The following is a 13630-nucleotide window of genomic DNA, read 5'->3' as shown; positions in this document are numbered from 1 at the left end:
TTCCTTTCTGGAAAACTGATGTTGGTATCAATGTTTTTTTTTTTAAACCAGAAAACCTATGAGCCAAGTTCACTTGAAATGCATAAGTTTAACTTAAAATTAATGCCATTAACTTCAATAGGAACTGAAGAGACCTCTCTGGGAACAATCTAGGGCTCTAAAAAGAGCTACCAATGATATTGTCACGACTATGTAATGAAACTGTGCAATGTGATGGGGACATTGCTTGTCCAAGAGCTCTTTAAGAGAATCTCTTTAGCTGCGGTTTAGCACTCACAGGCTGAGCCCCTTGGAGAAGGCAGCTCAGGATTTCTGCTAGCATGATGGGCTTAGTAATCTTTAACATTGCCAAGAGCAGTTCCAACTGGGTTTTAGCTAGCATCAGTATATCAAAGCTGGTGTGCCTTTTTCCAAGGCCTACGTGTATGACAGAAATTGAGGGTCCACAAAACAGAAGGAAAAGGGGGAGGGGAGGAGCACACAATGCTCACAGTATATTTTTATACATATTTACAGAAGGAAGAGCTGTGCTATCCAAACTTGAGCTTTCCCCATGGATGAGTCAAACATAACGTTTCATCCCAGCGAAGGCACAGAGAACATCTCAATGCACAGAAACATTTCTACACAGGAAAGGGTCTGGGAGATATTGACCCCACTTTGGGTAATTATGATCATCTCCTTCCTGGGTTTTTGTGAAAATGGAATTGTCCTCTGGTGCCTCTGCTTCCAGATCAAAAGAAACCCATTCACTGCGTACATCACACACTTGTCCATTGCTGATATCTCCTTACTGCTTTGTACGTTTATTCTGTCAATTGAGTACATTGCTGGTTTTGGATTCGCGTACGGTTTTTACTATTATGTAACCACCACACTCTCTATTGTCTTCCTTCTTGGCTATAATACTGGTCTCTATCTCCTGACAGCCATCAGTATTGAGAGGTGTCTGTCTATTGTTTACCCCATCTGGTACCGATGCCACCGGTCGCAGCACCAGTCGGCAATCGTGTGCGCGATTCTGTGGACTCTGTCTTTTTTCATGACAGTGGCCGAATATTTAACATGCAAAGATGATTCAACCAAGGAACAATTCGACGACGGCAACCATTGCCAAGCGCTGCTCATCTTCACGTGGATCCTGACTTTCATGATCTTCATTCCTCTAATGATTCTGTCCAGCCTGATCTTGGTTATCAGGATTCGCCGTAACTCCCTGAGACCTCATTCGTCCAAGCTCTACATCATCATTGTGGCCACAGTCATTGTCTTCCTCATCTTTGCCATGCCTATGAGGCTGCTGTATCTTCTGAATTACCACCACTGGTCATCTTTGCTCAGCCAGCAGAACCACGTCACCATTGTTCTCTCCACCGTTAACAGTAGCATCAACCCCCTGGTTTACTTCTTTGTAGGAAGCAGCAAGAAGAAGAGGTTCAAGGAGAGCCTCAAAGTGGTTCTCAGCAGAGCTCTCACTGATGGCTTGCGGCCAAGAAGCCAGGAGGTTGGCATGAGTTTGGATATAGCCGAAACAATTTTCTAAAGCTTAGGGGGGAAACTCTAGGGGCAAATAATTGGACGTGGAACATTTAATAAGCCGCTGCAAAACTAGAAGCATTTTTCATATAATGTAAAAAGCAAAGGTGAAATGGTATTGTTATCTTTAGCAGTTGAGCAATGGGAAAACATGGACTAGAATAAAGATAACTTTTATTTGTTTTTTTTTTTAAATTTGTATTTTCCTAATTATTCAAACACATGCTACATCCTGTGACTATACCAATCAAAGATACCACAGTGAAAAATGGATAGGCCAACAGAGAATATAAAAAAAGGACACAGAAATATGTTATAAATAGTGTGACATTTATAAAAGCACCGAGCACCCATAAATGCTATTGAAGTCATCAGGGCCTGTGTGTGTTCACATTTTTAAAAGTCAAACCTACTAAACACAGGATTCACGTTACATACTGGGATTTAATTTCAACTGTTTCCAGCTCGTTTAAGTGCACAAAAGAGCTGCTCCCTGGGGGAAACAGAGGAAGAAATCCACATATGACAGTAAGTCCCCATACATAGCCAAGCACATACGGTGTGACTTTGATCTAGCAAGACATTTAAGTGTATGTTAAATGGCCTAATTCATCTGTTGTTAAACTTCAAAATTTGTTTTCAAAGTATGTGTTGCATAATTTCCACTGACACTGAGATGTCTCTGGATCCTTGGATAATTTGGTACTTGACACATCAGAGTATCTGGCACACAGGGATGTTGCCAACTCACAGAGGGCTTTTGCCCTAATTATGAAGGGTGGGGCGGGCTTATCCCCAAAAATGTCAGCATTCCTGTAGGTTTAGATATTCAAGGAGTCTATGAGAAAGTCTGTCCCAACATTTGCTGTCCCAATCACATACTTAGTATTTATCTCCTCTTTGGAGAATATCTATCCCCTGTGTGGCCTCTCTGTTTTATAACAATCAGTTTTGGAAAAAGAGGAAAAAGAAAGGTGCCTCACACAATGAATGACTGGAACTACACACCAGCCACACTTTTCCAGCTGCCTGCCTCCTTCTGTTGTATGCCAGGGTACTGGGGCTGGTATTTTGTGGAGTTTAATTCCCAGGGTCACTTGCCCAACTATAGCCAAGCTGCAGAGGGCAATAGGAAAGATATGATGGGGCCAGATGAGCTTTATCACACAGAACATGGCAGATTTTGTCAGTCAGAGCACTGTGGCACATTCAAGAGACACAGGCTTGCTTCTGGCCCCTATGGAGCTCCAAATTCAGCAGGAACTGAGACCTCCCCCCACAAGCAAAAGCAGCATCTTCAGCTTCCCGCCAAGTTTCCATTGGCACACTTAATAGCTAACTGGGGAAAGAAAAATACAACCCACCCTTCCTTTGTTGAAAGACTGCCAGTCCTGGAATAAGGAAGATTGTAGGTTTAGACAGAGGATTGGATGGCAATTCATGTAGAAAAGAGATCTCAGAAGGATAAATGTTCTTTCTACACTTGCCCCTTCCTCCTTACATTAAAGCATTGCAATGTGTCATTGTAGAAGACTTGGGAGAAGGAAGAGGTTATGCCTACATCTTCCTGAGACCCTCACTCCATCAAAACCTTTGTCTATGCAGCCCCTCCCCCTGTCCCAGTTTTTGTCTTTGAAACTCCAGTCTCAGCCTTGTCACCTCTACTGGTGCGGGTTGTAGATGAGTGGAGGCTGCTTCTCTCTTAGGACAGAGATCTGCTGTGCTGCTGGAATGACACATCAGCTGAGCTGCACCCCATTGTTGATGGGGAGTGGAGGAGAGGGCAAGGAGGTCTGTGGACACCTTGTGAGGGGGGCCAGGGGGAAAAGTGAGTGCGATGTCCACATACATGTGTCACGTGTGTGCACGCAGCTGCTGAGCGCTGGGGGACTGTAGGGAAATTCGTCAGCACTGATGAATGCCATAAACTTAAATACTAGGATAGATCTAGCCCCCACCAAAAAAAACCCCAGACTTTCCTTTAAAGCTGTTCCCTACCCTTACCTCAAAACCCTTTGCAACAATCACACAGAGAACCAGAGAGAGGGGCAGCATTGTAGGGAGCACCTTCAACACGTGCTTCTGCTGTAACCACACACCTAACCCAGTTCTCTCAGAGTGATTCAGGTGAGGCAAGGCATATGATTTACAGTGCTTAAACATATCCAGATTATTACAACAGGCTTGGGTTAAGGATCACCATGCATGCAGCCAGGCCAGTAGATCTGAAGAGGCAATAATATGCAGCAGGGCAGTGGGGATGCTTGTGAGCTGAATAGGTGCTCTAGGACTTTTAGCTTCTTAACCCTTTTCATCTGGCCATGCCTTCAAGTGTTTCAGATTTTGGACAACGGTCCATAGATCAGTTCACAGAGCAACAAAAATTAACACTCAGCATGAGATGAATGTCCAGAAGGACAAATAACATCTAACAGTTGAAAAATTATTAATATTTCCCAGTGGATGGATAAAAATAACTTAGGGATGTTCTTTCTTTTTTATCATAGCACCTGGTGACTGCTCTCTGTGCAGACAGGCTGCAGTACAAGGGGAACTAATAAGCACATGATTCCATGATTAAAAAAAACCACAACCCAAGACTTGGAAAATGTGACAATTTGTTGCACAACGAGGATGTAATTCTCCACCAGCTTGCATCTTTAAAAATTATTTGCAACTGTGGGAGAGATTGAAATACCACTGTGCAGATCAGATGGTTTTAGCACTCTTTAGTGGTGCAGAACAGGAAAGGTTGTCTTGCGGGTCAAGTACTATCTATGGAGTTTAGAGATGTGGGTTCTGTTTTAATGCAGTATTGGCATCTAATTTTTCTGTGCCACTCTTTCCTACCTATAAAATGAGAGCTGTATTATTTTGCCTCCAGTGTTGTGCTTTCACATTTGCACTACAGGCACTTCAGAACAACAACTATCCCTTGGTTATCTCTTGTAATGTCTGGGGCAATAAGGATGTAATTTTGCTGTGCTGCCAAGACAAGGAATTATTCAGGAAAGTAACACCCACTATAGAGCTTGCTTTGTTAAAATGCTCTTTACCAGGCTTTTGATCATCTTGATACTAATGAATGTTGTGGGCTGTAAAAGTGTGACTAGAAATACAAGGGGAGAAGTCACTTGCCTAGACAGAAGAGGTTTTGCTGTTGTAGCTACTCCCGGGGTGGAGAGAATGATATGGGGCAGACTGCTGTTTCAGGCCCAAAATGATGTGATGAGTTTATGCAGCAGCTTTCCTCTGTAACTCACAGACTTTGTGAGTTATGGACTTTGTGAACATGATATTGCCCAGTTTACTTCTAGCCTGGAGCATACCCTGGAAAATCCTCTAAGAGAAGCTGAAACGCTTCCCAGTTGTACTGGTTGCTGCAAACAACCTCCCTTTCCAGCATGAGAAGAATCCACAAGCCCACAGCATTCCCTGGTAAAATGCCTCAGGTCACTTTGTGGAGCGAGGGTAAGAGGGACAGTTCCTTTGCAGGGTCCTACAAAAAACCCTAGACAGATTGTCTGGCTCCCTTCAGAGAGACTCCTTCTCAAGTCCTCCCGCTGTGCCAGTCTCAGGGAGAGCACGACCCACACACTGGGTTTTATGAGCAGACATTGCAGCGATGGTACTGGCCAGCAGAGATACTCTCAGAAGGTACCAGGTCAAGGGAAAGCTGAAAGTCAGTGTGAGCTTGTGTGTAGCTAACACCATACAATACTGCCTTGCTATTTGTGTGCCTGCTGCTTCTCTTCCCAACTTCAGGTAGAAATAATTCATTAAAATCCACTACACAGGGTTTCTAGCTACCCATCTGGAAAGCTGGAAAGCCAGTTTGCTTTCTATTTGGTGGCCCAGGCACTTGTGTGATGTCCACATGGGATTATTTTATTTTCCAGTTGACTCACACAAGCCTTAAAGATGAAGCATCAGGATCCACATTCAAACAGAAGTATTACAGGTGCAAAACTCTAAATCAAATTAGAGGTACTGAGATAGCCTGCATGATTGTAACACCTCTTCCTTGCATATAACATTCCATTTTTAATTGTATGATTGTAACTTATTTTTTTTCTCCAAACTGGACTCTTGCCTCATTAAATACACAAGATGAGATCTGCTGCTGGTTTAGTTAAATATTTCTAGAGACCTTGCTTCAGTTGTTTCAGAGATATGAAGGGTAGGAAAGGGGAGGGAGTGGCTGTGGCTGTATCCATCTGGCCCCAAATCCTGTCTCCAGCAGCGTTCACAAGCAGATGTATACAGAGGAGAAGAGCAAACCTGTATAATTCTTCATTCTCATCCTCTCCAAGCCTTCAACAGTTATCAGCTTGGAAACACTTTGGTCTAGAAATCTTTACACTTAATAACTTTCAATGGATTTCTCTTCAACAAAAACATCTGACCTCCATGGAAGCCATACAGGTTTTCTATGTCTTCAACACCTTCAGAGAAGTATTTCATGGTTATTCTGAAAGATTGTCTTCAGGAATAGGAGAAGGAAATTCTTACATGGATTCCATTATTCTAACACCACTAAGCAAGATGCAATACAAAACAACTAATTTTTTTCTCTTAGAGCACACATTTTTTTTCCTCTGGACACAAAGCATCTCTGGAATTGGAGTAACTTTTAATTATTTATTTCTCCTGTTAAGAATTTGTTTATAAAAAATATGGCTCTATAAAGGTGGACATTATAGGAAATAGATAGCAATTAGAATGATAAAAGTTAATAGTGTTTTGAGGTAAAGAAATTAAAATATTCGTAGAATCAGTATTTTTAGGTATAGACTTCAAAGAGATTTAAAATTTAACAGCTATGTGCAGGAGATGGGGTGAACACCTTGGTATCACTGTTCTGTCTTAGAACAAAAATTCCATTTGCTTAATGCATTAGAGGAGGTGCTTTATGTTTCATGTTGTCTTTGGTCTGTCTGGATTTATTTTTTAACTCAAAGAGTGACATCTGTGTTTCAGATATAACTTTTTAATATTATTTATAGGAGAAAAGTTCTCTTTGTTACAAGTCAAGTATTTCAGATGAACACATATGCTAAGCTCAATGACTATACTCAATTATATACTACAGCAAAATGTAATTCTTTTGTGAAAATAAATATATACAAGCAACAATTTTTGTTTTGGCTAATTTTGATTTTTTTTTTCTTTCCTTGGGTTTGGCCTGGAATGGACCTGCCCTTAGCCAGGGGACAGGCTGAGCCTGTCAGACCAGTGTCTGAGCAATAAACAACATCTCTATTGCTAACCTCAGCCTGGCTGAGGTCCTCTGTAAATATAGCTCTGCTCAATAACTATATTCTATCTATTATCACCTCTCTTTTGGTTCATTTATCTGTTAGCATATATAGCATTTCAGTAAACACTGGCCTCTGTTTCTTGGCAGCATTCAGTGTGGAGAAAGTTTTCTCAGTACTTTTCTGTGTCTGGATTTGATGTCATCTCCCAAAGCATCATTCAGCCGCTGCATGTGCCATCCTGTGGAGTCTCCCTTGTTTAATCCCTGTGCCAGGAGACTTCCAGCCTACAACAGCACAGCTATTTTAACTCCTTGGGCAGACACGGTGAGATCCATGCCCTGCATCTCTCAGCTTTCTATTCATCCTGAGTTTCCTACTGTGTACTCCACTCATACTTCCCTCCAATTTTGTCATTCACATAAGGCTTGTAAAATCCTGCAGAGACTTGATGCCTCCTATCCTGCCTACTCAGAGTCACTGCTGCCATCACATTCTTCTCTTGGCCATGCTCATGACATCATGTCCCTCCTGTAGCTCTGGGATAACAAAACACTGCCCAAAGGACTCAACAAGCTTTCAGCATCACTGCCCATCATCAAACAGTGTTAGTCTCCTCATCATTGCTTTGTGTGGAGAGGCAAGAAAGAAAAGACACAGACAATCCCTCCAACCAGTTTTACTGAAGGCTTCAAAGACAAATTACTGCTAGCTCATGAGAAAGCTCCAACACCTGTTTCAGAGAGCAGGCTCTGAGACTTGAGCACACATTAGAACATTGAGAAGGTAAAAGTTAAGACATATAATATGCAGAGAAAACTATTTTCTCTCTTTTGTGGGACAAACCTTCTATCCTATTTTGGATGAGAACACACATGGCATTTCCTAATATTACTTTATGTCAGCTGCTAAGGCAATAACTGTCTGATAATATCAGTATTTATTACTAACAATTTTTTCACTACGTGTTTATTCACTTCAGTAAGGGTGAACCGAAATATTTTCTTCCCCATTGTAACATCTATCATATCTTTAAATGTCATGTCAGTACATGAAAAAATGCCAGAAAACTCTTCAAGACAGTTGTCATTCCATGTCTATCTGATGCATATTTCTTAGCACATTCACTATCATATTTGTACACTTTCTGTTCATTTTGCTCTGGCTCTGACTGAAAAAAGGCAAGGAAAATCTGGATTACTGCAGGGATTCAGATGGCAATATTACAGATCCAAAACTGTGCAATATGGAGAGCTCCTTCTTATCTTGTGATCCACATGTGCAACTGTTTTTTATTATCTACAATGAATCTCTAATTGAACTATTTATTCAATACTGTAATGGCTTACCTGGGCCTTCATGTGTACACTGATGCTTATTTTTCTCTACCCTATCTCCTTCAGCAACTTGTGAATATAAAACATCCAGGGCAATGTGGTATCTATTATTAAAAAAACCAGATTGTTACTTTTCTTCTAAGTAAGTTAATATGTACACTTCTTTCTTCTACTTCAGATATCTTAAAATGTTTTACAGACAAATGTAATGGAAATAAAATGTATGCCTAGAAGAAGTTTAATACTGGCCTAAATCTATTTATGAATGTGCCTATAAAAACAAATATATATGCATGGACAGAATATATAAATGAATAATCAGAACATATCAATAAATTCTAGCAAGGCAGGGTGATAGAACAATCACCTGAATAAAGTATACCACATATATTAGTCTTCCACAGATATCACATTAAGCAAGAAATTTATTGCTCAGTTCTTTTCCCCTGAGAGGACTAGGAAGAAAATGTAGGTTGAGCCTTGATGCTTTAAACAAAACCAATTTATTAATTTCTCTGCTGTGTATGAAGTTTCTTATTTTTTAAATGTGATGCTGAAACAGCATTTTGATTTCAGTGCCTTTTGGCTACATGGGAAAGAAGAATTTCTTTTTCTTTGTAATTTCCCATTACAAGGAAACAGGAAAAATACAGCAAACAAGAAATTTACCAGCTACCTTGTAACAATCAAGAAGGAACAGATGACAACATATTTCCTTACATAATACTACTGAATTAGGTGAAGTAACTACTGAACTAGAAAAAGAAATGTTGTCTATTGTCTTACAATAAAAATAAAACATGATGAAGGAGTAAGACTTCCAGTTGATTCATTTTTTTCACTTCAGCTCCGCACGAGATATCTGCAGGTTCTTGCCATTGTAAAAATGTGGCCTTTCCATATCTTGTACCAGCTTGCCCTTCTTCCAGCCAAGGATCCACAACTGTTTCCAGCTTCAGGCATTGCTCTAGGTTAGGGCTGTGGTTTATACCCAGCTGGCAACCAAGCCCCATGAGCCATTTGCTCTCTCTTTCAGGAGAGAACTGGAAGGGTAAAAGCGAGAAAACTTGAAGGTTGAGATAAAGACAATTTAATAGAGAAAACATGAGCCATGCCACAAGCAAAGTGAACCAGGCATTCATTCACTGCTGCCCATAAGCAGGCAGGTGTCCAGCCATCCCCAGGAAAGCTGGGCTTCATCATGTGCAACAGTGACTAGGGAAGACAAACACTGTCACTCCAAACATCCCCCCTTCCTCCTTCTTCCCCCCGCTGCACATGTGAGCACGATGCTGTGTGTTGTGGGATATGCCTGTGGTCACTTGTGCTTGGCTGTGTCCCCTCCCAACACCCTGTGCACCCCTCGCCCTCTCGGTGGTGGTGGGGGGGTGAGAGGCAGAAAAGACCTTGATGCTGTGTGAGCCTGGCTGAGCAATAACCAAAACATCTCTACATTATCAACACTAGCCTTCTAAGCCACAGCACAAAGCAGGGCTCTTTTCAGTGCAAACACCGAGTACAGCACGTAAGGACTTTCCCAACAAGACACAGATTTCACACAAAGTCAAAGTGTTCAGACAAAGCTGACGTTCTCCTACAGTAGCATTGAACAGTACCATCTAGATTAGGAAATGTCATTAATTATCTCCCTAACTGCATTGGGAAGCCTAAACCTAAGTCTGCAAAACAAGGTCATCAGGGACTCTGTTTTTTTGTTATAAAGCAGGATAACTCATCACAACAAATCAGAAGGTAGCTCTTATCGAGAGCTTGCCTTTAAAAATGCTAAGGAGAGTAGATGTAGAACAGAAAGAAGTAGGAAGCATTAGAAACAAGCAGCAAAAAGAATAAGGAGCATTCAGAAGTAATGGCAATGGGAGTAATATTAGAAGACTGAAATATAGAATAGCAAGCAAGAGAACAGGACAGAAAAGGAAACTTCCCAGTGAGTGGCACATCTGTGCTTTCTGAAAAACTGCGCAGCTTCACGGAAGAGCCTTATGAAGTTTCCATGAAGTATAAAAGTAATTACTTCAACATAATGTAGCTTACAGACAGATAGAAAGAAACTGTTGAGACCTCACGGGATAAGAAATTTCCCACAATCAAATGTAAAAACAGCTCTGGATGCTGAATTGTTTTTGTTCCCATTTTTTTGGAAAAAAAAAATTGAGATCAGATGTGAGTGTTACAGGGAACTGAGCCAGCAGCAGTAAAAGTGAGCTGCCTCCCAGCCTGCCTGACCTGCACAGCTGATGGTGGCCACATGAAGCAAGACTTCGAGTCAGAAGAACAAAGAATGATGTGACATTTGACACCTGGCAAGATGAAAAGAAGAATCCTGGAGGACCTGTGTATCCATCACTTATTCATGACACTGTGCCTACTGAAAACCATCCACAACCTGGAAATTGCAGCAAGACTTTCAGGTGTACTGGGACTTACTTCACATAACTAGCAGCCATCGTGCTGAACTTCTCCTGAGGGAAAGGAAAAGGTAAGATTGAGACAATTACATAATTTCAGAATATTTTAACACTCAGGCCATGGTACATGGTTAGCTGAGATGCCAGTATGATTAAGCATGGGAGGTAGATATTTACTTTATAATTATAAATCACACTCAGGATAGCAGATTCCTATGGGCTATTTGCAAAATACAGTTTAGGATACAAAAATGACTGACACATAGGTCCTGGCAATTCCTATTGCATGTAGCTAGCTTGAAGCATAGCAGAAAATCCATGAATCTTGAGAGAACTGCTGCATCCACTAGATTATAAAGGCTAAGAAAATATGTAGTAAATGGAAACAGTCACATGACTGGAACTTGCAAACTTTTATTTAATTTTATTTTGAAGGTATTTGCACTTACATCGTGTATTTCAGTATTTCTGCAGCACCCTTGCTGTGTTGCATCATTGGTTGATTGTTAGGTTTATGCTTATGTATTAGCACAGCACATGAAAGAAGAATTTCTGGTTTGTTCCTTTTCCTTTCTAACTGAGATTTTTTCCTCAAGTATTTCAATTTCTTTCCTTCTTGCTAGATAGCTGTTCACATACTTTCCTCTGTATGCAAAGAAACAGCTCTGAAGTCTTGTGCGAATACAGAGGCCCAGGCATTCATAGCAGTACAAAGAGTGAAGAATGCCACTCTAAACTTCTTCATTCTTTTGTCAGTAAAGAACTTTGAGTTAGCTCTTACCAGATAACAGAAATTAACTGCTTCTGCACTGCTAGGCCCTGACACTGCAATATTTATATGTATTCTTAATGCTACAAGGTGAGATGTCACATTGTCTTCAGTGGTACTCAGGTACTTAAATCTAAACAAAGAAAATTTCAGGCACAAAGCCCTCTTTGCAGAAACCTGGGTAGCCAATAAGATCAGCAGCTACAGAATGTCTGCCTGCTCTGCTGTCTGCAGTGATCTTCCTGGCTGATACATTTTTAATTCAAGTTGGTAAGCAGAGACAGGATTTCCACCAAGTCTTTTCTATTGGCACTGCTCTGTGTAAAGTGAGTGATGCCAGTCCTGCCAGCAGAGCAGCAAAGTTTAAGAAACATAACCACAGAAATAACAGATCAGGTTTTTTTTTTTTTTTTTCAACTGCTTTTGTCTTTTTGAGCCTTTGAGTTGGTGTCATCAAGCTTCTCTTTAAACTATACAGGCTGGAGTCATAAAAGCAGGCAACAGGGATTCTTGGGTAATCAGATTTGGAACTTTCAGGAATCCACTGAAGGCTAAAACAAAATACAAAGAATTGACAATAATCCATTATATTGCAGTAGAAAACTGTAGAGGACAATAGCATTTGCTCAGTCCCTTTTAATAATTCTTTTTCTGCAGTTCCTCTGCCCCTTCTGGAGCTGCTGGTGGCGGTGTTTGTGCAGATATGCAGTGAGCCAAATAAGTCAGGTGACAGGTTCAGCTGCAAACCTGCACAAAACAGTCAGAACAGTGTGTCAGCTTCCAGCCAGGGCAGCATCTCCAGGCAGCTGCCTGCCTGCTGCAGAGCTAATGCTACCAGAGAGCTGGACTGTGTCTGAGAGAAAAGAGAGGAGAAGGAGATCACAGCAGCCTGGAACCACGCTGAACTGCCCGAGAGGCAGATCTTCAGTGCTGCCTCATTCTCATGGATGCTGGGAAATGGGGCAAGAAAAACTATTTCAGTTTTAGGCATTTTTTGGGTGGTTTTTTGTGCAAATGGCTTTTGGAAAGTATTCATAATTAGGGAAGAGGATTTCTTCACACAAGACAGCTGTCTGTTTAATGAGTGTAAGGTGCTTTTCTTCTTAACTGCACTTTCATAAAAAATTACTAAGTAATTCCCTCTTTTGAATCTTTATATTGCAGTAAAAATTTGCTAAATCCTGGAGATAATTATGCAAACTCCAGGCTAGATCACTTTTGTCTGGAGGCCTGGAGGCAGTGGAGGTAGGACAGTGTGTCTTCCACTTCCGGCTGTCAAGGCTGCTGCTGTCTTGTGCAAGCCTCCCCTCCTGCCCTCTGCTGAAATGGGGGTATTTTTTTCACCACACCAGCCTCCCTGCTGCAGTAATAATTCTTGCAGACAGACAACTAACCACTGTCATTGCCTTTTCAGCCTTCATTCCTAGAAGGCTTTATTTCCTGATCTCTCACAAGATTTTTACTGTACATTTTGAATAACTTATTTAAAATCTCACTTAATGTTTCCCAAACAGCATTTCTTTGACTCAACCACCAAGCCACAGAATCTCAGAGTAGTTCAGGTCAGAAGGGACTACAGTGGGTCATCTGGCTCAACCTCTCTGCTCAAGTAGGGTGGTCCCAGAGCACATGGTACAGGATTGTGTACAGATGATTTCAGTGAGGGAATCTCCAGTGAGGGAGACTCCACACTCTCTCTGGGCAACCTGCTGCAGTGCCTGGTTATCTGCACAGTAAAGAAGTTCTTCCTCGTGTTCAGCGGGATCTTCCTGGGCATCAGTTTCTATCCGCTGCCTCTTGTCCTATGGCTGGGCACCACAAGGAGAGCCTAGAAACACCCTCTCGGCACTCCCCCTTAACACACTTATAGACATTGTCGAGGTCTCTTCTCCAGGCCCAGCTCCCCCAACCTGTCCTTGTTAAGACTTGCTCCGCTCCCTTCATCTTTGTTGCCCTTTGCATGACACGCTCCGGGACACTGCAACCCACTGGCGGCGCGCCCCACGGGCCGGGCCCCTGCGCTCCTCAGCCGGCCGGACAGCAGCCCCGGGGACAAGAGCGCCAGTGTGCCGGTGTGGCGGTATCCCAGTGTCCCGGTGTGGCGGTGTCCCGGTATGGCGGAGTCCCGGTGTCCCAGTGTCCCGGTGTGGCGGTGTCCCGGTATCCCGGTACGGTGCCATCACCTCACGGCCCGGGGGAGGGGGCGCGCATCACGTGAGCGCCGTGCCCGCACATGGCGGCGGTCACATGACCGGGGCGGGGGCGCGCGGCGGTCACATGACGCGGCGGCGGCGCCGCCTGACG

General features: G+C 42.3%; 1 protein-coding gene across 1 annotated transcript; it reads left to right on the top strand.

Moving 5' to 3' along the window:
- Positions 1 to 553: 553 nt before the first annotated feature.
- On the top strand, positions 554 to 1543 carry MAS1 (MAS1 proto-oncogene, G protein-coupled receptor; the record flags this gene model as incomplete). Its single annotated transcript, XM_084202765.1, has 1 exon — positions 554 to 1543. The coding sequence occupies one exon, from the start codon at positions 554 to 556 to the stop codon at positions 1541 to 1543; it is 990 nt and encodes a 329-aa protein (XP_084058891.1).
- Positions 1544 to 13630: the final 12087 nt, after the last annotated feature.

This window comes from Fringilla coelebs (genome assembly GCF_963513975.1).
Source record: "Fringilla coelebs genome assembly, chromosome: 3".
In the NCBI taxonomy this organism is placed as follows: Eukaryota; Metazoa; Chordata; class Aves; order Passeriformes; family Fringillidae; genus Fringilla; species Fringilla coelebs.
Note: the sequence above shows the minus strand (reverse complement) of the source record. Positions and strands in the feature narration are given on the sequence as shown.